The sequence below is a fragment of the Nestor notabilis genome, unplaced genomic scaffold, assembly GCF_000696875.1.
Source record: "Nestor notabilis isolate BGI_N333 unplaced genomic scaffold, ASM69687v1 scaffold10825, whole genome shotgun sequence".
In the NCBI taxonomy this organism is placed as follows: Eukaryota; Metazoa; Chordata; class Aves; order Psittaciformes; family Psittacidae; genus Nestor; species Nestor notabilis.
The window spans coordinates 7,864-32,182 of NW_009927885.1; the positions used below are offsets into that span (position 1 = coordinate 7,864).

The 24,319-nt window shown below is 40.2% G+C and overlaps 1 protein-coding gene across 1 annotated transcript; it reads right to left on the minus strand.

The window, feature by feature from the left end:
* Positions 1 to 24,319, minus strand: DMTF1 (cyclin D binding myb-like transcription factor 1). Its single transcript, XM_010014267.1, has 17 exons — positions 24,246 to 24,319; positions 22,682 to 22,798; positions 22,041 to 22,160; positions 20,994 to 21,088; positions 20,138 to 20,252; positions 16,744 to 16,820; positions 15,138 to 15,295; positions 14,318 to 14,350; positions 13,215 to 13,324; positions 12,204 to 12,432; positions 10,387 to 10,538; positions 8,496 to 8,711; positions 6,067 to 6,152; positions 5,288 to 5,446; positions 4,081 to 4,464; positions 1,117 to 1,264; positions 1 to 329 (listed from the first exon to the last, which is right to left on the minus strand). The coding sequence occupies exons 2-17, from the start codon at positions 22,788 to 22,790 to the stop codon at positions 220 to 222; spliced, it is 2,301 nt and encodes a 766-aa protein (XP_010012569.1). The 5' UTR covers positions 22,791 to 22,798; positions 24,246 to 24,319; the 3' UTR covers positions 1 to 219.

Genomic DNA, 24,319 nt, shown 5'->3' on the forward strand with positions numbered 1-24,319 from the left:
GGCTGAGACGCAGTACATGAGGCTTCAGCTGGCTGCTCTGTGACCCTTGACAAAGGAGGTAACCAGCCTGAGCAGAGAAAGTGCACTGTAGTCATTTCACACTGGAAGTTTCTGTTTAAGGACACAGCCTGACTCCTTTCTTTGGAAATGTGGCACAGGGTTGTAACTGATTTCACAACGCAAACATGGTCAATAGAAAATGGACACAATTTCTGCTTCTCAGTGACAGCTCACTAAATCTTCAACATCCTTTGAATCTTCTGAGTCAGGACTGCCCAACGATGAGCCAATAATGTGTGACCCATCTCCGTGATGCTGCAGGATAGGATCTGTCAAGAGACACAGTACATCAGAACTATTTACTGTCCCATTATAACAAGATATAAAACACACTTAGGAGACAGAAAACACCATCTGGAATTTTAAAGGACTTTAAGCAATGTTGCTCAAACTGGGCAGTTCTCAATTTCCAGTTTCAAGGTAAGGTATGACTAACACAGATGCAACCAGTGTCACATTTGGACCCACGAGTGACTAGTGTATCAGGCCTAATGCTGACCCTCTGATGGCTCTACAAGGAGATCCCTCCTCTGGAAAGGAGTATTTGTCAGGTGCAGCAGTGGGAATGTATCTGTGCTGCTTCTGAGCCCGAGATGACTCTTGGCACTGGGAAGCATGGTGCAAGCTGAGTGCTGTGCAAACAGCCCCTCCTGAGAGCCCAGCCCCTCACTAAGAGGCATCAAGTGCGCTTCTGATGCCTCTGGTTTTCTCTCAGATAAGAAATTTCATTCAAGCACCAGGCATGAAGAAATGCACACTAAAGAAAGAGTTACTTATTAGCCTGCGTGTACTAATTCAAGGCTCAAGGGTGATGGTAACAGCTCAGCAGCAGATGAAGCAGCTGCTGTTCCAATGCTTTTCACACAGGGTTAAGTGGGGCTTTCTTCCACTTCTGCTGATACCAGCTGGGTAACCAACTTGCTTGGTTTCATAGCAATGACATGGAGAACTACTTAAGAGAAAGCAAGGATCTAGAAAGTGTTGTTTACAGGAACTCTCAAGTGCCATTTATGAATCCTACCTCTGGCATCGACCATCTGAAAGGAACTGTCGTACCTGTTAGAGTTGTCAGGGGCAAGACTGATTCGTTGTCTATATCATCTGTTGTCTGGATAAAACCATGGGAAGAAGGAACAATAAGCACAGCCTCATCATCTATTGTAGGCTGATCAACTTGTTCTTCTATCGTTGGAGAACCCAGGTCCTGCACAACACAGAAGAACAGGACGTGAGTATGTACTCTTGGTTGCATTAACAGAAAAACTTGCCTTGCTCAGCCACACTCCAGAGTAAGCAGTAGACCCCCTGGATGAATTCTATCTCATTAAATTGAAACGTCAGCATCTCAGCTAGTTTACTTCAGCATTTATAGGGCATGTTTCATCCTAGTGCAGGCATCCAAAACAAGATGAGAGGAATTCTAACTTGTGAGCAGCACAAGGGCAGAAGAGACTGCAAGGTGGTGATAAAATGTTCCCTTTTAAGTCAAATGTTTTGTGTTCAAAGAGGAATAACTAAGCTTCTCCACTAATTGCTGCCTAGATGTTCTGAGACACTGAAGCATACCTTTATGGTACTTACCAGCTCCACAAACGCAATAGCTTTATCTGAAGTTAGTATTTAGTTTCACAACTTCTACACCTGTGTCAAGTTTTAACTACTGAACACGGAGCTCAAAAGACCCATTTTAATCGCTGTGCCTTGCTTGCCCTGTCACTTGCTGACTGTAAGTTGGCTCCAAACTTTTTTAGCTGAACTTCATGACATAGAAAAGTTCTCAACACACTGATTCTTTCCACGTACGAGTTGTCAATACCCTTGGTCTCTTCCAGTCCTGTAGTAACTGCTCCTGCTGCCTCTTCCTGGGGTCTTGTAGTACTGGAATGGCAGTAATACGTCTGGCTTACTCACTGCCACGCCACACTCCGGCAGAATCCTGGTTCTGCAAAGGCAGTGAAGACATCCTAGATAGTACTGCCAGAATAAGCAGAGGTATTTGGATTCCAGGTTTTGTGTGTAACGTGCTTAAGGCTTATGACTTTTAAGGTCCCTTCCAACTCTAAGCAATCTATAATTCCATGAATCACTGACGTAGAACTCTAGCAAATGTTGCTGGCAGAATGGGAGGTACCTGGACTTACCGCTCTCTTCAGAGGGAGCAGGAAATGTCTGGGGGAGGTTACAGCCTCTCTCTGTTCAAGAAAATCCTTCAGTTCGTCCACCTCATGGGGTTTCTTTTAGGAAAACCTGTTTCCCTACAACAGTATTTTTGCAAAGGCACCTGCCTGAAAACCCCTTCCCCAGTGCTGCTGAAGAGGAGCTGACTACCTGTGCTGCAGCTCAGTGAACTCGACCTGGTCCTGATGTGCACCCATTCAGGCAAGGTGCTGTATGCCTGACGTGCAGAAGCAGCTTTCTGCAGAGCACACAGAGGACCTGCCCATGATAAGCAATATGCTGCAGGGCTTGAAACGGGGAAGAGGAGGCGTGAAAAATTAAAGAAACCATTGTGGCGAATGGGCACCTTTCCCAGCCAGAAATAATAAAACCCTGCAGCATGACTGCCTGCTTCCCACTACCCACACCCACAGTGACAATACTGTCAAGAACATAAAAATAACACTGACTGAAAGACAGCAAAATGTAGGCATGTCTTTCTAGAGTAACTTTTTACTCAAGAGTTACTCACAGCCGGTTCGCTGTTTCCTAGAATTTAAATACACATGTCAAACTTGAACCTGACCAGAAATGTAAAGCAAATTAGAATTACAAACTCTGTTTGTTGTATTGTGTAGAAAAAAAGTTTAGTAGCTCTTTATATTCTGCTTGCCATAAGTGATTTCTACAAAGTGTAACTGGGAAGTAGGTTTATAGCAAAAGTTTACTAATTCTACCTTGAGAGGCTGCAATTTTAAGCTGATGGGCTGCCCCAGCTGTTGAGAATCTCATCACAACTATATCAACCACGAGGCAAGAAAGAGGAAAGTGGAACAATAATCCCCAGCTTTGGATGTATTCAGGATTCAAATGCTGCTGCAGTAGCAGACTGGTGAGAAGTACAAAGATGCTCCTCTTTGTAAGAGCGTAACGGATATGCAGTGTCTATGAGAAATCTTTTCAAAGCAGCAGTCTAACAAAGCCAAATCCTATCAACAATGGATTTTCAAGTCTGATAATGCAGAATTACAGCAGCTGTAGAGTACTGTGGTTTAGAGAAGAGAATGGGGTATCTGAATCTAACTCATCTCTTCCCGCAGTCTAACCTGCTCAAGCTTCTAAGGAAAGTATTTTCCACCTACTAAAGAGAGTTACCTTCTTTGTAGCATCTCTATTTTCCTTGACTTACTCATTATCATAGTTCCAGCAACTGAAAGATGGAGGAATTTAGCATAAACAATCCAAATACCTGAAATCAGTTGGATAAACTCATCTCAGGTGTTGGAGTGGAGTAAAACTGAGGCCAGAGAAATAGCTTAAATGATTCCAATTCCAATTTAACAGATATTTAACTGGAGTAGCATGTTCCATTGAAGTCCTCAAAAATGGAAACTGTGGTGCATCTCTGTTCCTAGTTTCATAAACCAAAACCTAAATATGCTACCTTACCTCCCTTACTCAGCAGTCTATCTGCCTCTAAAGTATATGTTGGACAATTAACAGCCTAGTTTAAAATAGCAGCATCAAATAGTAATCAGATGAAGGTGCCACTAATATTCCCACTTTCCACACCATCATACAAAAGTACCGAGTAGTGAAGCAACTCCACATCTTGTGAGGTATTCCATGTTCCCCATTAAGTCAAATACAAGCTTTAGTACCAAATTAAATGCCATCGCTTTCACACCCATAACACATTAATGAAGCTCAAGGATAGAGGATCTGAACAAAACACAGAACTATGATGTACTTGAAATCACTGACAGATTTCATATAAACAGCTTAATGTAAAGGTTGAAGATGCAATGAAATTATTATCCATGCAGAAACAGGGAAAATATCAAGTATCATGCACTCCCTTACCTCAGTAACGTAAGTGCTGGGTAAATCAGAGTGTGAATCCTCTTCCTGTTTCAGGCTGGCGTCTGAAATTCCCTCCTCAGTTCTTACCATAACTCCATCCATCAGTTCACTACTATCCCTGCTGCTGAATTTGGAGGCCTCATCTTCATTGTAGGCTGACTGTTGATCGCTCAGCTTGGACTGATGGATATCATCCGGGAAGGTGTTTGTTTCCAGGGTGTCAGGAGGATCTGTCAGATGGGCCGACTGAATGTCTGAATCAACTGTAAGTTCTGCCTGAGTGACAGAGGAGGAGATCTCTTCGGCAGCAACGGTGCGGATTATGACACTCGGCGTGTGGCACTGCACTGTGACATTGTCACTTGTGTTTAACAAATGCTCTGGCTGTAAAGCAGTGTTGGCAAAAAGAGACACAAACAAAATCCACAAAAATAATAAATCAGAGATTTTCCTCCAAGTACCTTCAAATCTTACAGCAAATAAAAGCAAAAGGATTCAAAGAACTAAGTACTATTTAGAGTTTTACATATATGCTTTGCCTAGAAAGGTTGAACCAAATGATCCTTGAAGTCCCTTCAATGTGGTATTTTAGAATTCTATGATATATATATCACCCAGATCATCTGTTGACCGTCCCTGGACTTCAATGATGAAATCTGTAGACTGAATTTGGCATCATCTGTTCTTTAAGTCACAAATAAAGGCAATACATGTATGAAAGAGGCAACTGTTCAGGTGAGGATCACTGTAGATTCAAAAGATCAGAGGTTTTTTCCCCTGAATTTTACATGACTTTTGTTATTCAATCTCCCGTTTGCTTCTCCTTCCCTCCAATAAAAAGTAGTGCTGTCATTACTGCACAAGTTTTGTGAACACCAACGTTTATTTGCGAGACTAACTGGAAGCTTTAAGAGGAAACTGTAGTGTTTTGTTTCACTGGGGAGCAAGCCACTAGATGGAGACACCCTACTCAGCCACAGTAAGCACCAAGTTGCTCCCTAAGCTGTTTCGAAGCAACCTGAAGTTGCTTTTTAAAAGCAATACACAAAAAGACATTCTCACTCTTCAGTATTTTAAAGTGAAGTAACACTGTTCTGCCTTAAGAACTGCTTTTTGGATTCCACATGCACACACAAGGTCCTGCATTATTCTGTTCCCCTCCCTGCACTGTCCAAACTCCAGTCTTTTCACTGCTCAAAATACATACCGATAAGGCATGAACTATGATCTGTTCTGGGGAAGCTGGAGCAGCAGCAGCTGTTAGGGTCATGGTAGGACTAGTCGTCAGTGTTAAAGGAAGGCCCTGGCTTGAGCTTGTCTGTAGTAAGTATGTACCCGGTGTTCCAGTCGGCTGGAGATGGAAAGACTACAGAAGACAACACAAGTTTAATACCCAAACACACCGCCTCCCTGGGCCGTGCTCAGAGAATGCTTGTTTACATGAAGTAGCTACCTGTAAGTCTCCTGGAAAACAAACGAATCCAACCTCTACTGTTGTACAGCACTGAAAAGGAGAAACTCGTCCACATGCTTCAGCTACCAAGACATGTATTTAAGGCTAAGACTCTATTACACTGTACAAATAGCAGGTAAGAAGGGAACAAATTCAACTTAACTCTTAACACTGAGATGAAAAAGAAAGTGTTATAAATTACAGTATAATAGAACTGACAAAATCTTTACTTGCTGGGAGCTTCCTCTGGCTCTGTTATGTCAGAGTTCAGGAGAAAAACAACAAGTACAAAGGAAAACTTTGTAGCAGTAAGGCATTAAGATTTAAAGCATTTAACTGTACTTCACATTTTATTTCACAGCCCTAATGAACGACACTTAGAAGTGCATTTTGCTCTGAACTTTTAAGTTCTAGATCTTGTAACTTTCTCTTTCTACTTGAGAACTGGTTCTTTGGGAAACACACAATTCCTAAGAAGTAGCCGTGCTTAAAGGAAAAAAGCACAGTAACAAATATCAGTTCTTGTTACTTACTGGAAGAATCTCAAAGGTCTGTAGTGTTCCACTGTTTAGTGTTATTGTCTCAGAGTCAACAGTAGCAGCAGGGGAATCAGTTGAGGCTGCAAAATGGAATAAGAAAAGGAAAGTATGTAAGCCAAAAGGTTTCAGCCTTGCAGAAAGCACAACGTACTATAATTGTTACATAGCAGGGTACTGTTAATTCCGGTAAGAGGGAAAAGAAAACTGGCTGCAATCCTAATGACAAGGTTCTCTAATTGGTACCCAAGATACAACACTATTTAAAGAGGGCATTCTAAATCCAAAAGAGCAAGAGAAAGAAGGTATGGTTTTAGTGCACAGAGATAAAGTCATACAAATAAAGTTATATGATGTGACCTAATTACTTTTGTAATGAGATTTATAAGAGGTTCTGGTGCAATGATATCCTTTGGATCATGTATTCCTTGTTCTAAACTGATGTCAGGGGGGTTTTTTTGCATTTTTAACTTTTCTGCCCTCCACAGTATGTCCACCACTGTTGAAACGTCAGATGCACCCCAAGATATCTGCCACCCCGTGTGTTATGATTGCAGTGTACAGAAGCTGTCAGTATCCTTACTACAAGTGGGTACTTATTTATGTAATTATCTCCGTTAATTCTAAAAGTAACAAAAAGAAGCACTGAAAACAGTTCAGATAGCAGGTATTTCAAGATTGTCACGTCCGAACATCTTGAACCCAAAGATTTATCATATATCAAAAAAACCTATTCAGAACCATAATCATGGTTAAAAACCTCGGAAGTTTTGGGATGCTGGAGGCAAAATAATATTTTAAGTAATATTTTGCCTGGGATTAATTTCATACATATAAAAAAAAAGGGGGGCAAAAGACCTACATGACAACAGCAGTCCTCCAAGCACTGGAAACCTGTCCACCTCAGACTCTGTGGCTTCAAAGTGGGGTAGTTTTGGTCTCTTAAGAAGATACAAGCTCCAATTTTGAAGCTTTTATTGTTGCAGTGGCATGTTCAAGGTTTCCTGCTGCAGATTTCCTGGCACCTAGTAGCAGACAGCTGTAAAATGTGGCCTGTCTGTTACCTAAGCCAGTTATGTTCATGAGGCTTACAGGAATTACCCCTTTGAAACCTTGAGCCTTCTATCAGATGCAGCTGAAAGTGGCTAACAGGTTCAGCTCTCATGGGACTGGGAGAGACACAATACAAAATCCACTTTGATTACACAAGCAGAAATTCTTCAGGAAAGCTGACTGAAATGAGAAAAAGGCTTGTGAGGCAGACAGGGAAAACTGGCACCACAGAATAACCATTGCGGGATTCAATTCCGAGAGGACTAAAGGTTATAGAACACCAGCACATCTTGTCTGCTCATCAAAACCCAACAGCTCTGGCCAAGCTGGGTTGAAAGTCTGAGGCCACTGAAGTATTAAGTAAAGAGTTCTTGGCTTGGTGTTGTGTGTCATTCTAATTAAAAAATAAACCAGATATGATGAAACTGGCACTTAGTAAGTACATTCAGGTAGGCTAATGCAATGAAATTATAAAGAAAAATTACTTTACTAAATACCTATCCAGTCACTGTCTGAAGAATCAGTTCTTAACCTAATTAACTAATTTTGCAATCAGCAAGAATGAAGCACTAAGTTTTCCTAATGAACTTCACAAATGATAAACACTGCAAACAGTATACAATGGCGACCACATGCTGCACATGGGGTGACTCAACTGGAGTGACTAGAATCATTAAGTAAGATTAGTTACAAAAGCAAGCAATAAGCACTACAATCAAAATAGACCTGGTAATAAATGTTTGATAAGGAGCAAAGTTCATCCTTAAAAGCACAGGAGGCACCAACTTACAACACAATAAAGAGGTCAGAGCAGATTATCAGTGTGACTCAGCAGCTAACACCTTCCAGAGTGTTTGTGCCCAGAAATAACTCCATAATGAAAAGCAGGACTTGGAAAAAAAACACTATATGCCTTCCCCTGAGTGTCCTTCATCAGAACTTAGGGACAGCAGTGTCTATATTTTACAAAAGTAGATCTTGTACATGATATTGTTCTGAACAAGAGCTACCAGAAGAAACTTAAGGAATAAACATACATACTGCATCTTCATTAAGAGCCTTGTGTACTGAAGCCTTTTCAAAGAACAGATCATATGGCAAGCTCTTGTGTGCGTGTACACAGACACACAGCTACTATGTCCAGGTGCTCCAATTGCAGCTTCTTGGTACTACTGTCACAGGAACACCTACACTTGCCTAACAAAGTCAGAAACAGGCAAATGGAATCCAGAAATCCTTAATCTGAAATGATGGCAAAACCAAAGTGGATTTAACAGAATTGTTTATGACATGCCCACTCCTCCTTCACCATCTTAACAGAAGGAAGTTGTAGGTTTCATTAGAGGACAGAGGTGTTAGTTTCAGCTACTTACAGACATGGGTAATCTGGACTGGAATCTGCAAAGCTGCCATAGGGCTCGGTGCGTTGCCTGCGTTCTCCTCTAAGCGAGCCACTCGAATCTGCACGTGCTGCACCCCCGAGCTGGGATTGGTGTTTGGTAATCCACTTCCAGATTTGTTCTCCGAAAGCTGGTGCCCTGGGTTGTTTTTTTGGTTCTCATGGAGCTGTTTAAGACCCTTTATCAGCACTGAGAGAAAGAATACTCATGCTAAAGCACGTTGAAGAGGCACATTTGAAATGCTGCATGTGAGATTCATCCACAATGAACCAAGTAACCAAAATCCTTCTGAATCATAAATGGTTTGGGTTGGAAAGGACTTTAATTAACATCATCCAGTTCCAACCCCTGCCATGGGCAGGGACATCTCACACCAGACCATGTCATCCAAGGCTCTGTCCAACCTGGCCTTGAATTTGGAGCCTTATAGAGATACATCAACTAGAAATTTAGTACATACATAAACCACATTTACAGTAAACTACTGGAGTGAACTTGATTTTCTCAAGGAACGTAAACATTTTAGGATGCTTGAGGAAAAAATGGAAAGCTGCTAAAATTTTGGAGCTCTCCAAAAGCATGGATGGTATATCCCCAAGCTACAATAAAGTGTCACTAGTTGTGTAATGCTGCTACCAGAAATAAACCCTCCGATCTTCCAAGATGTGGAAGCGGCTTTGCTCAAGAGGTGTCACTGATAACAGGGAGCAAGAGAGAATTCATATCACAGGGGTTAACCTACATCTCTTCATAGAGCTTTGCTCAAGAGGTGTCACTGATAATAGGGAGCAAGAGAGAATTCGTATCACAGGGGTTAACCTACATCTCTTCATAGGTACGTGAAGTGGCCCCCTGATACAATAAACCCACCCACCCTTCTTCCCTGTGATTACTTCGGTCCCACTGAGGGACGAGCTGACATATATAAGGTTACAAAGGCAGAGACCTCTGTTTTTCTAGCATCCAACACAGCAAACTGTATTGAATGCAGCTTCAACATCTCCCACTCTTGACAGCATGACATTTTGTCGGGGAAAAGAGAGTGGAGCCTCTTGATTCAGTGGCGTATTTATGTTGTTATTATTTGGTGCAACAACTGCCTATTAACATATGGTAAGCATAACAGGGCTACCTTCTCGACTGCAGCTCCGAGGCACGACTAATATATAACCACAGCAATGACCATAGCAAAAGTGTCCATTAAATTAAACCTTTCATTATAACATGATTAATCTCTCTGATTTTTTTTCCTCTCCCCAAGTCAGAGAAAAAGAGGACTGAAGGTCATGGAGACTGAAATACCCATTGGCCAGGCACTAGTTTCTCCAACCAAGAATGAGAAAATGCTGTGAGAGGTGTGTATTCCCAACTCCTCCCCTTCTCCTTACTGCATAGCTCATAGTAGATCTACTTTCTGTCTACTCCTAAGGTTCAGCACCTCACACAGATTACATTTTAACATTTTAAAGGTAACAGATCTAACCAGAGGTGATACTGTTAGGCTGCAGATACATACCCTCTTCCACCTGAAGAGGTCACTGCCCTCCATACCAAAGATCATCATCATCTGAGATCTGCCAGCTGAGCTGCTTATATACATGCTCTCACTTTAGCCCAAGTGAGGTAAGTTGGTATACAACTAAAGAGTAGATTTTACATCAGCTCGGTTTGTTTCAACTGAAACGCTTAAGGACTGCTTGTAGGAGCAATCCAGCCAGCAGATCCAAAGGGCCAGTAACTTCCAGCAAAGGAGCAATGTGCTCTTTGGCCAGGAAAGCTGTAAGTAGACAACAAAATGCAGCCTTATTCCTTTGCCATTTGTGAAAGGAGCTTTCAGAAGAGAAGTGTGCAAGTAGTACATTACCAGGGAATGAAACATCTTTGTGGTTTGCAATCTGTCTTTTAATGGTCCACCATTTACTCCGAAGCCACTGTGGTGAGCGGACACTACTCCATCCTTCAGCTAGTAAATCCCAATTGATGTCATTTTCATCAGAAACTTCAAGTTCCGCTATCCTGGCAGGATACAGAAAATATTTACCTGTTAGAAACTACCCTCCAGCCTGGAAGGGGTGTTGCAGATCTCTGGTCTTGTCACACGTTAACAGCAGCAAAATGGCATGCTAGTGAATAGTCCAACAGAGCTCATGAATCGACACAGGCTTCCAAGGCTCCACGCTGCCAGAGGTCAAGCAGAATCATAAACAACAGAAGATGGACTAGACCTGTTAGATGATCCAGTCTATCTCCTTGCCATGCAGGATTATTCTCCCTATTTACATAGACATTAGGACTTTGATCAGATTATGTGAAGCATTCCAAATGATGGTCTTTGCATCTTTTCTCTTTGGAAAGCCATTCCCCAAACACATCTCCAAGGCAGGAAACACTTCCTGAGATTCACTCTGAACTTTCACTTAATTAATTTCATGTTATGGTATTTACTTCTGTTTTCTCCTACAAAACACTCATCCATCCTTAACATAGGTTTTTGCCTCCTCTCAGATGCTTCTTAGCCAAAGTAGATGAAGTTAACTACAGTATTGAACAGTTCCTCCTAAGTCAATCCCATCAGGCTCTACAGGTAAGGGGCAGTCTTCGTGTAATTTTGGCAGATGTTAAGCACACACTGGATTCTGCCAGAATCTGTTTGAATACTACAAGTATCTTTGGGCTGCCTCCATCTCATCTGCATGTGGAGCATATGAACAAGAGATGAACAGTGAGAGAGGAAAAGATTTTTATGGAAGTTAGGAAAAGTTCTCTTCACAAACCAAGCAATAGCACTCCACACTTCCTGAGTTACAAAAAAAAGGGGAAAAAAGAAACAAGCTACCAAAACCAACCCTGCAGGATGAGTTAAGGATACCTGGACAGACCAAACCAGATACCATTTGTACCCAAATACTAAAAATTATAACCAGCACATTCTGAAATGTGGAATCAGGTTCCTCATTTGGAGTTCATGTCAAACAGCCTCAGTAAATTAGTGGATATTGCTTTGTAAATAATGCTTAGATTCCCTGGATGCCTTGGCTTTTTATTCCCACCCAAAACTATCAACCCATAAAAATCCACTGGCTAAAAAGCCTGAGTTAAAGGCATTCAAAATGGGAGGAGGACTGGAGAGAGCAAAAGATTTCCAAGTTGCTTTCAGGTTGCCACTTTAAACATAGACAAAGATGTTGATATTCAATTAAGTGTTTGGTGGCCTACATGAAATTAATTTGCAGTCTCAGTTTAGTTCTTTGTAGACAAGATGTCCACATCACAGAAACCACCACCACACTGGACCCTTGTGGCTCATCTCAGCAGAGAGGCCAAGGACTGAACGGGCAGGGAGACTGAACAACCCTCCAGTTAAGGGTTAAAGCGCACTGGTGGGGCAACGTGTGGGAAGCTTGCACGGTTGCTGCCTGTGCTGTACCTTTTCTGTGGAATAAAGAAGACTTCAGTCTCCAGGGTTTTCAATCTGACACCTTTCACGAACACTAACATTCACTAAAAAAACAAAAAACAAAAAATATGTTCAATAATAAATCTCTGGGAACTGTAAACACAGCAGTGATTTTTGGTGGGTTCTAGAGCTTTTAGTGTCTAAGAAACCAGCAAAATGGACCCCAATGGAATCCTGCTAGCATCATGTATCACAAACCTTTACAAGTAACTGAAATAACAAACCTCAAGATGAGATTTATTTCATCTTCCTTGGTCCACTCAGTGCCCCCACTTTGTTTCCAGTTGAGATAGTTGAGCCATTTAGAGCGGCATTGCTTTTCAGAGCGCGTCCCGACCCGTTCTGCCACAGCAGCCCACGATACACCTTGTGTGACAATGTCACCTGGTTCTGTGCTTGTTAGCTCGTGCACTACCTCTGCTAGTCTTTTTTCTTCCTTCTCTGTCCACTTCCCTAAAAGAGAAAAGCAGCAGATGCCTTGTTCTGATCCGTAACATATCAACAGACATTTATGTTCAGCGCCTAACACCTTATTCCAGATACAAACATTGACTTGTGAAGAAAATGTAACTGTTCCTACTGACTAACAATATATATCACTTCTTGGTTAGCAAATGCATAATTCCATTGTTTTGCTGCCAAGTTCCTTTCTCTTCTTGTCACAGATGAATGAAGCCACAAACAACTCACCAAGACACTGGCCAAAGCAAACTGGTCCAAGTTACATGAATTGTGTTCGTTAAGTAAATTATGACAGGAAATACATAATTACATGAGGTCTGGCTAAATTTTCCTTCCATTTGAATATACACACTACAAAATAAACAGTAATTTATTCCTAAAGTGCACTGTTTCTGAACTGACACCATATATACAGTGTATGTTTAGAATCATCAAACACAAGGGAAATTACTTTCTAATCCACCTCAGAAACATATGCTTCTCATGGCAGGGGGGTTGGAACTAGATGATCTTAAGGTCCCTTCCAACCCTAACTATTCTATGATTCTATAAAGATATGATGGATAATGGACTGCAAAAATAAACTGAGTGTTCTGATCTTTAAGAAGTGAAACTGAAGAAACCTATAGCAAATACGTTCTACAGATGTCCCCAGATTTCACACTGTAAGTTCCTCAGTTCAGAGTGACACATCTCTGAGAGCACCAGTGACAAAGGCAAAGGTAACAAGTTTTAACTAGAGCATCCATTACTGGCACCAGCATTTACCTCACCTGTGTTGCAGGTATCCTTCATCAGTCTACACCGATCTTTTACAGATGAAGCACTTCTCCCCAGGGCAGCTCCTATTGTGGCCCAATCGTTTCCATGCTTTACTCTCAGCCTAAACAGAAACATGCTCATTAGCACTATATCCAGTTATGAGATTACTAAAGTATCAAATACACTCTAATAAATATACATTCTAATAAAAACCAGGTAAATGTTAAGTTTACAGGCTTAAAGACAGAATGGGGAGTCACTCTGCTGCTACAGTATTAATGTTTTCTATCATCCCTGCTAATTTTTATGTCTTTCAAGAAGCCTTTTGGACCAGCTAAGCCACAGGATAGTCATAAAATGCTTAGTATCTGTCTTGCAGGAATGTTCTGAGGTTTAATTACAATCTGAATGTTTAGATAAACAGCCAACATCCATTCTACAGAAGTTCCTCAAGGTTTTTCAGGTGGAATAGAGATCACTTGAGAAACCTAAATAATGCCTGATGAAAATACAGTCATCCTACAATTTAGATGAAGTAGAACACTGCATAATCATGTTCATAATTTTAACTGTTATTTCCCTCCTGCAGATAACAACAGGTTGCTTAACATGATGAGCCATGATTACTTCTGACACATCTGGAACTGCTGGCAGCTTGCAAATGACAAACAAACTAAACTGATCCAAACATATCCATCAATGCAATGAAATACATTCCCTTCCTGCCTTCAGTCCAACATGGTTTCTTCAAACTGCTCAACCCTGGAAAGCAGCAAAAGCAGGTGAAGCCTGCAGCCCCTCCTTGATCTATCAGTTTCATAGTCAAAATCAAAGAGCCTTACTCATAATTTACGTATCTCTCTAATACTTCACATGGCAGATCCTACCCTTGACCTGCCACTTTCTTTAGAAATAACCTTTGCATTTTCCTTTCTCCTCTGATTAATTTAGTGACTGCTATTTTCTGATAGAGTTGGAGCAATCAAATTTACTTCTAAATTAACCACTTTTCAGTGATTTCATGTAACATAACCTGTAGAAACCGCTCAAGCTACTAAATATAAACAAGGTATATAAATAAGGTAGCTTGACCTTGGTAATAAAAAAGACTTACTCTTTAAGCTTTTCAATTTCCTCAGGAGTATACCTAAAGAACAGGTAAATTAAAAGACATGATTTTAAACATAAAGCATACAGCAGAAATATTTTTGCTTTGCTACACATAGTACACATTTAGTTACAAGAGATTCAGAATTTCAGCTGTAAGGAACAATCTGACTGAAAGAACATGAAGAACTAATGCCATTTTCCACATTAGTGCATTTCTCAGGCGATCTGCTCTAACATTCCTCTCATTTGCCAGCAAAATTCCTCATTCTCGGTGATCTTACTACCAAGAACAGAATCAGAATTCTGTGTATTAGTGTCTCAAACAAACAGCTGGTTTTTAACCCCTCCTGTCTCAGTTCACAGTCACTCTAAAGCTGACTGTCCATTAAGCACTGAGATTGTGTTTTTCATTTTCGACTACCTTTAAAAACTAAATTCTAACATTCTTTTCAGTAATTCTGAATGGTGCCCTACCCACTGATACCCACTGCTTTACAGGTGGGCAAACTAAGGGTACAGGGATGAAGGTCAATTAGCTCAAGGTCACTGTTCTAGAAAGAAACTACATCTCAGCAGATGTGCGCTTCTGTCTAAGTCTTCTAATGATATCAGAATCCTCTCTACATCTTTTAAGTGTGAATACCTTCAGTTTAACACAATTATTGTCAAGGTTGATCTACCAGCATTCAGCAGAGGTTACTTGTGATTAAGAAGAGCTAGGTCTGCTTGGCTACAATCTTGTGTGTCACATATAACATGTCAAACATTACACACATGACCCTCCTCATACCAATAAAACCATGCAGCATTAGAGGTTTGCATACTTTCCAACATGATTTCTGTCATCATACATGCGAAGAACTCTTCTATAGACAGCAAAGAGAGGCCTATTCAGACCCCAAGCTATTGTCCTGTAGAAATCTTTTCTTTCATCTTTTGACATTTCAAATATAATTTCAGTGGCATCTTTTATTCCACGGGCCTAGAAGAAAGCATTTACAAAATAAACAGAAAACCACAAACATAACACCTTAGAGAAAGTTTCCTAGAAATCAAGAAGCAGAACACTTAAGAACTGATGCACATACTATGATGCAACCTTCTATGTATCACAAATAATACAGGCCAAAAGCTAAACTGAGTATGAATTAGCTACCTCAAGTACAAACCCTTGAACACAAGGTTTGGGGTTTTATTTATCACAACAGAGTCCACATAGACACAGATGCTCTGACTTTAATCCGCATTTAAAACATTTTAAGGTCAAAAACTGAATCACCATTTAGAACATCATGGAAAACATACTGTGGTGGAATTAGCCTGGGGTCATACATGGGAAGGTTGTCAAATGCTGCTATATCCATTTATTACTTTTAATTTTAGATATTCCTTCTCTGAAAGAAATTGGTTTCCTACTAAACTACTTTTCTTGTTCTGATGGAAACTCAAAGTAAGTTTGATAAGAATAGAGGAGGTAAGTATAAGAGGAGAGCTTTAGTTTAACTTCAGCTTCAACTAAAAATCACTGAACTTCACTTATTCGAAGCAGTACAAGAAAGCAGATAAATTGGAAATTAATGAACAAAATGAGCTATCAGTAACTCTAACAACTTATTTAGTGGGAAATAAATGAACAAAACGAGCTATCAGTAACTCTAACAACTTATTTAGTTAGCTTAAAAAAAAAGTCTCTAGAGTTAAAAAACAGTATTACTTATGAATGATTTTGTGGCAGAAATTCTAACACACGTGTAGGTAGGCACACTTTCTACAACTGATACTGAGGTTTTTATACCGATGAAGACTAAATTCAGGGCTTTTTTTGATCACAAATGAATGATGGTGAACCTGCAATACCCAGGCTATATATTTTCAGCTTTAAGGACTCAGCTGAACTATTCTCAGCTGTCAGCCTAACACAAACATGACTTATGGCCAATTATCACTGTCAGCATGTTAACTGCAGGCCTATTTTTACACTGAACTCTGACACCGATATATTAAGCAGATCCAGACATTCTCTTTGTGTAGTAAACAAATACAGATATGGCATCAAAGAAGTCTGGAAGTTGTATTCAATGCTTTGTAAGGAAATTATCTCTACTCCTAGCACAGTATTTTTCCTCTGTCTTCACCAAAGGTTTCATGAGTGATGTATATTCAGAGAGATTAAGCCACTGAGCATTCTGACATGAAATTCTAAAATGGGTCGTATTCAGTACCCAAATTAAAAGCAATGTTATACTCACTAGTCTTAAATCCTGTGTATGGATACAATTTTCTTATGTATTGCAAATGGGTAATGATAATTCCTACTACAAATTGATTGGAATCACTTATTGCATATTCTGAGAAGTCCTAAAGAAAGCTGGTTTCCAGCAGGAGCTGCATCACCATGCCAACTAGCAGATAACGTACTCTAACACATACCTTTAAATAACGCTCAATGTTACTCATCAAAATATCAATTTCTTCCTTGGACCACATCCCTTGCTTCCACTTATGGCCTGAAAACAAAAATGACCAGCTAATTACTGAAGTGAAAGCAAAACAGCAAGGACAGAAATATCAGAAGACACGACCCTCGTTACTGCAGTTAAGAGTAATTTTAGCTACTTAAACTAACTAGATTTTAAACAGATGCTGTTTCAGAACTGATAAACAATCCCTAGTAACTGCCAACTAACGTTTACACATGAGTCAGACCCGTCCCATGCACTTTTAAAAAGACATCAATTCCTCTATGTGCTGTGAAGTCACATTTTCAGCCTCTCTCCTCAGCCACAAGTGGAAAGTTTCTGTTTTTAAATCAACACGTGTAATTTACATGCACTCAAACGATTCCAAAAGCTGGGACTTAAATATGTGACTCATAATATTACTTGAGGAATTAGCAACAACGTTGGGTTCTTGTATGCCTTGCCACTTCCCAGCATCTGCGTAGTGCTACCTATTGTGAGTGCTTTACATCGAGATAAATGCTCTGCCTAGTTTATTTTGACAAGCTGGTCCCTATCTGTCTCATTTTTATTTTGCATTGGGAATAACACCAGTGGTCACAGTTAAGATAAAGAATCAAGGTAAGTGTTTCTTCTCTGCCTATGCCCTTAGTAACTACAATGCCAGCTAAGCTTTCAAAGCAAACCTGACGGACTTTGTTATTCACAGAGAAATTTTCAAACTTGAGGTCTACCAATAAAACATTCCTACCCTAAATTTATAGATAGATTTCTCTTTTTCCCCCTCATACCACACCTAATATTAATGATCACTTACAATTAAGATTATGCTGGTGATCCAGTTTAGATACTGGTGTGTGCTGGCTACCTGCCCATCGCTGCTCAGAAAAATCAGGGTACTTCCTTCTCAGCCTGCTAATTACCAGAGCTGAGAGGCAGAACACATCAAGAGCCTGTTTACTCAAATCCAATTATAATGGAAAGTCCAGGCATTATTACTAATTCCACTGGAAGTGATGAAAGAAAACTCTTCCCTGTGTGCCTGATGGCTTCAACCTCTTCTTCCAAAGCTGTAGGGCCAGAATAATAATCTGCTGCTGTTGCCAATTCACGCATCCACCCAAGCACCTGAACTGACATAAAGGGATACTGCTAATCTTTCCATGGAATAACCTGTAATACCCAGCTATCTTAGGAAAGGGTATATATTTTGCACTTCATGTGTTTGCATATGCAGTGCAAAGATTGTAATAACCTGGCCACAGGTCTTGAAAGAAAACATTATCAGGTGGAGACTGCTATAAAATGGTGAGCTCAGGCAACACACGTTGCACTCCCAGCCACTGTAGAAGGAGATGCACACCAGGATTCCTCCACAGCTGTGAAAAATCATGGAGACCCCAAGAACAGTTCAGCTAGCATGGATTCTCAAATATTTTTCTGGGTGTATTTTACTGGAATTGTCTTCCTTAAATTATTAATCTCTTAATTAAAGATCACCGTATTTAGTGCCCTCATTAATTCACAACTAAACGCCACTTGTGATAAATGGTCAGTGGATACGTCTGTGAAACAGCTAAAAACACAACTTCTAATATATTTAACAAGACACATATCAAACCTGAGGCCACCATGTCACATGAAAACAGTCATTTATTTCTCTGACAAATCACTAGAACATGCTCCTCGAGTCACAGCTGAGAATGTTCTGCTCCCAGCCAAAGTCCTTTACCACTGGCTACTGAAAAGATCATAATCCCTGTGCTGCTTCTCACCCTAGAGCACAGGAACTGGAACAACATCATTTCTCACTACTTCCACCCAGCTACCTCAGTGTTGGGATGCAAAGCAATCTCTTTGCTGTCTCATCTCTGCCCCTGTCCTTGGACTGAACACCGAATAGCTCTGATGCTCTATAAAGGTAATAAATAAGGACAGAGAAAACAGAGAGAAATTATTTATTGGCTGTTATAAGCAACTGTTGGTGCACACTTGGGACGAGAGACTGGTCACTGACAGAGCTGCTTGGCTCCCTTTCTCTGAAGTTTCCATATCCAACACCCAGGTTCCCTGTGCCTCACACTCATTTTTTCATTGACTCAGCAATACACTGAGTAAAAGATCATTTGCTTCTGTGAGAGAAAAACATTTCTTTTCTTCCTAAAGTTTTTTAATAAAAAGGGGAGTTGCTTTGGACTGACTGAAAAGGTTTTGGTTTTTTTTTTCCCCTAGAAAGAGGTAAAATCAGGTTAAGAAAAATAGTAAAGGCTGAGGAATCTGGAGAGACAACATGCCTTCATTTGACACTAAGTTGTTTCTCTAAGTTTAGAAAGGCAGTTCCCCTGGGGGAAAGAAAAAAAAAGCTCCAAAGTTCAGCAACTATCACATGATTGCACAGATACGTTTTTAAAAGGGAGGAATGCCAATGGGTTGGCAGTTTTAGGAGTAGCAGTGATTATTTCAGGAGATCCTGGTCTGCATGATCCCTCTATTTCTGAAGCAACTCAAACCCAGAAACTGTTTAATATAAATCACAACACATAGCCCAACTATTAAACTCTCCTTGAGGGAAGATGTATTAACCTGAGCACTGATTTTTTGCCTGGTGAACCTTTGACTGCAGCATTCCATCTCGTAACCAGGCAGAAGTGCCAATGGAGCAAACACAAGTGTCTGCCCCAACTGTGCCAACACATGTTATAGAATGAATCACAGAATCACAGACTGATTTAGGTTGGAAAGGACCTTAAAGCTCATCCAGTTCCAAGCCCCTGCCATGGGCAGGGACACCTTCCACTAAAGCAGGTTGCTCCAAGCCCCTGTGTCCAACCTGGCCTTGAACACTGCCAGAGATGGGGCAGCCACAGCTTCTCTGGGCACCCTGTGCCAGCACCTCAGCACCCTCACAGGGAAGAGCTTCTGCCTAAGATCTCATCTAAATGTCCTCTCTATCACTTTAAAGCCATTCCCCCTTGTCCTATCACTACACGCTCTTATAAAAGTTCCTCTTCAGATTTCTTGTAGGCCCCCTTTAGGGATTAGAAGAGTGTTAGGTTTCCCCTGAGCCTTCTCTTCTCCATCCACAGAAGTCCTCTACCAGGGCCACTAGAATCCCTGTCACCACTGCGTGCATGACCTCTCTTCTTTTGCAAATGTTCCAACTTTCTCCTTGCATGAAAAGTGTAAGAGGGATGGTGACGACTTAATGCATTAGATCTCTCAGCATTTTTAGAATCAGCCTTCTCAAACACTTCACTAAAAAAGCCAGACCAGAGATTATGTTATACGACCTGCAAAATGTTATGAGACGTCTGGAACAGCTTACCTTTTCACAGCGCAGGAGAACTGCATTTGATATATCCTACCTTTATTTGTTAGAGAATCCTTATCCTCCTTGGTTGTGAACCAGGCTTGACTAACAGCTGACACTTCTTCATTGCCCATTGGGGAGATTTCATCCAGCTGCTCATTCTGAAGAATCTTGAAAAGACCAACATGAAATCACACAGTAAGATCTCCAGTTCTATCACTCTGCATTTAGCATGGTGGCATAACTTGAAGGCAAATGAAACCAGCACACCTCATTACCTTGCTGACTGCTCAGAAAGTGCCACTTTTTACATATGGCATAAGAAATACATTTACCTCGCTTAAAACATCTGAGTAAGATTTAGCATCTTAATATACAGATGTTGTGAGAATTAATGTGGCGACATTATTCATCCTGTTTAACGCACAGTGAATAGGAAGAGTCTCACTGGCTTTGGTGGAAAGAGGACTATGTCTAGCATCTCCAATCCAGAACTTTTAGACATGGCATATCCACAGTGAGAGCTGTATGTACCGCTGACAAGACAAAGCATATTTAGGCCTGCTGTAAGGCTTAATTTATAATCAAAGAATGACAGAAATAACATATAAGCTTGTCTTCTGTGCAGATCACAGAGCATAAAAATTATCAGTGGAGGGTTACATTTATTACTTCTTACTGTATTGCTTTTTGTGCAGCAAGGCACACTGCAAATAACCTTTTTTGTACATCAAATGGTTCAACTGCACTTCTATGGAACAACATTTTACAGGCAAGACCAATGCTCAAATACATGAGGTTCATACTAAATGTTATTAATTTAATAAGCCTTTCTGCTATCTGTTTCCCTTTTGCTTCAATTTAAAATCAAACTGTACATCAAATAGGTCGATTCTGAAGTTTTACTGTACCTGAATCTGAGTAACAGTTCCTTCGTTAATTTCATCTTCAGCTACCTCAGTGGTAGCAGTCATGGTCACCTCGAAGCTCTGCTCATTTTCTGAAACTTCAGAATGGGTAAATTAGTTGCATGCCTTACACCTGTAACATTTTTTATGCATGCTACAGATTTTCTAAATTGCTACTTTTGCAGTGAGTTAGAGAGGCCTTATTCGGTGTTTATTTATCGACACAGTAAAATCGTCAAAATTATTATCAACAGTTCCTCTTTATAAATTTAAATATGGGTTTTGAAGCCTTCAGCTCTACACTACAACTAAGACCTACTGTGAAGCATATAAATAAAAGGTGTTTGGTTTGGTGCAAACATTTGGAACAGAATTAATGCTTCCTTTCCAGCCCTACCTTTAATGTTTTCCAATTACTAAAGGGCAATGTTCAAATCTTTCAGCTGCACTCTTTTTCCCCAATTTTCCTTCAACAATGTGATAATGCCTTTACTTCTAAGGAGTTTCTACTAAGGTCCACCAAATAAACAGCCACTCTAGGTACTGTAAATCAGTATTTTAACTTGCTAGATCTGGTTTTGCCTCCCTTAGGGAGATTATACTCAACTATCTAATATTTAAGCAACTTTCTTGATTCGGTACACAGCCTACCTTTTGTACAACAGTCTCTACCTTAAGAAGAACATATAAGTTCGTATTACAAAATAGGGAAATACTAACTGTACTGTTTGAGCATTAAAAAAACCTAATCACTTTTGCAGGAGGAGAGCATCTAGTTTGTTGTTCATTCACTAATACTTCAACTCATTCAATGCACTGTGCCTGCAGGCCTCTATATGTAAGGCAGGCTTAGTTTACCAGTACTGTACAGATAACGATTGCTGCAAAATCATCCAAGGTTCTGAGAGGTAGAGACAATACTTACATCTATTACTAAGATTAGAAAATAAAAAACATACAGAATATTCTAATGTGATCCAAAGAGTCCACTTTTAACCTTCAGTAAAAGAAACACATGCTACAGGAGTACATAAAGTTAAAAGAACTTACTTGGAACTGCAACGACAGAAATGCATGGGGTGGAATCATCAAGGCTTTGATCATCCTCTGACAAGCAAAGCCTCTTGTGTGGAGGTTCAGTGCTGTCTTCAGAATCTACTTCATCAGCTTCTAACAAGAAAAACACACATAGGTTACCTTCTGTTAACAAAGTGCAGCTTTGGACAGAGTTCTGCTAACAAAGTGGGCCAAACCAAAAGGTAGAAGCAAATGCAATAGGTTGGTTTAGTGCTTTACTACTGTCCAGAAACTCAGTGTAAGTTACAGGCAGCAAAAGTTCACGTGCTTTCTTCAGCATGCATTTTCTGTGGGGTTTTCATTGTAAATTCTGTCCACAGTCCATCACACACAAACCAGTCCCTTATGTCTACAGAAATCTGGGTACATGCTTGGTTCTAAGAACCCATTTCCACCATGGGAAGTCAGAACAGCTATATCCTTGTTGAGCACACACATACATAATTCTGTGATTTACATCTAACTTGGCACTTCATCCTTCTTTAAACCAAACCAGAACTAATTGCAGCACAATAATCTAAATCCAAGTAGCTCACAGAATTTGGGGGCAGCTAAGTACGATGGCTGGATCAATGGAAAAAGAAGAAAAAATACTATGCAATACAATTCTATACCATTTTGAGGGCAATGAAGTATAAGGTTCCCTTCAGTGTCCTGAGTCAAAGTCACAGAGTTCACGGTTTCTACTGTCACTGTGTCAGACTCTTCTTCAACTGTGCTCATACTCAAACCTGAAAGAGCAATACACACATTACTTATCTGCAGTCAGCCTCCCACTTTGACCGTAACACTACTTTCTTTATCTCAACCAACCAGCAGAAGCTCCCACAGAGAGTGATGAAAGTCTGACCTTTCACATGAAAAACTCCATGGTTAAAGACATTCACCTGCCTTTACTTTTCCTGCATACTTACACACTGCACGGGGTAACATCAGACAGCTTCAGAGCTACTTTTCCAGCTAAAAATAGCACCCAAGCTCCCTATTCAGGAGCATCTGCAATCCATTTGTTTCAGCACAAACCTAGGCTATTACTTTTTCAGCATTTCTAAATTCTCCACATCTGATTCTTTTTGTCTCACTAATATTTGTTCCACTGCTCATTTTACTACTACGTAACCTGAGAAATATTTTGTAGTGCCATGCTACCCATAGCTGCACTATTTATAGATAGCCAAGTTCCAAAGTTTTGTTCTCCTTCCGTGCATGTAACTAAATGTGAAGCTAGTATTTTTAATTTAGCATTGAAACAACACAAGCAACAGAAAAACTGGGTGCAAGCAATCACCAGTGTAAAAAATACCTCAGAAAATAAGTTATCCAGGATAAGCAGCATACACTGAAGTCAGTGAACAAGGCAATACAAAGTGCTTCTGATAATCTCATTTCCACTAAAAAAGCAATATGAAGAACCCCAAAGCTTGTAAGAATTTCAGTGTAAACTAAGCACTATTACTCATTTTGAGACAAAACTAAAGACACCTCCCCCCCCCCCCCCGAAGTTCTAATGCACCACATACACAGAAATTAACATTTCCTGAAGGAGTGAAATGAAATCACATCTAAAATACCCAGCAGCTTTGCAATGATTTCATCAGGTTTGAGCACCTGGGTTCAGTGACTGTCCTTGGCAGAGACTTCCAAAAAGAAAATATGTTTCTCCTTGAAGTGCCAAGTCCCTTTAATGTGTTTTCTGTCTCTAATATGTCAACTGAAAAAAATTTCTTGTAACTTTTATTGTGAAGCCAAAATAGTGTTATCACCAATTTTAACTTATGCTGTTCAAAAAATCATTGGGCATAGCTAGAACAAAACACAGTTACATTACAAAGCTTCCGTGTACCAGGCAGGGATAACCATATACCCACACGTAAGAGGAATTTACAACCTGGATTTTAAATCCCTTGTGTAATGTTAACAATATTGCTTGAGCAGGAAATGATTTAATTTTTAATCAGAAAATGTGTTCTTTGGTACTGAAGATTCCCAAGAGGAGTGTTTTCTTGGAAGGATAAAACTACTGCCAGTCTTTCAATAAAATTACTTGTCACCTCTCAAGCTTGATGAAGGTTTGGCACATCTTTAAGCACATGTACTGACTGATTCCTAGAATGAAGTGATGTTACCCTTCTGAACACGTCAAAAACTTCAGATGCCATTGACATTTTACAGATTTACTTTCACATCTCCCATCAGTAACAGCTCCTTTGACACATGGAAGTGTAGGAGGTAATAACTTCTACAGGATTCAT

Bases quoted from the DNA above. Each gene is read 5' to 3' on its own strand.
- DMTF1 (XM_010014267.1), bottom strand. From the start codon at position 22,790: ATGAGCACAGTTGAAGAAGAGTCTGACACAGTGACAGTAGAAACCGTG. The intron at 15,296-16,743 runs GTATGTGTTAGA...GCTTTCTTCTAG, and splicing joins ACATTGAGCGTTATTTAAAG to GCCCGTGGAATAAAAGATGC. The intron at 6,153-8,495 runs GTAAGTAGCTGA...TCCATTTTGCAG, and splicing joins AGTCCAGATTACCCATGTCT to CCTCAACTGATTCCCCTGCT.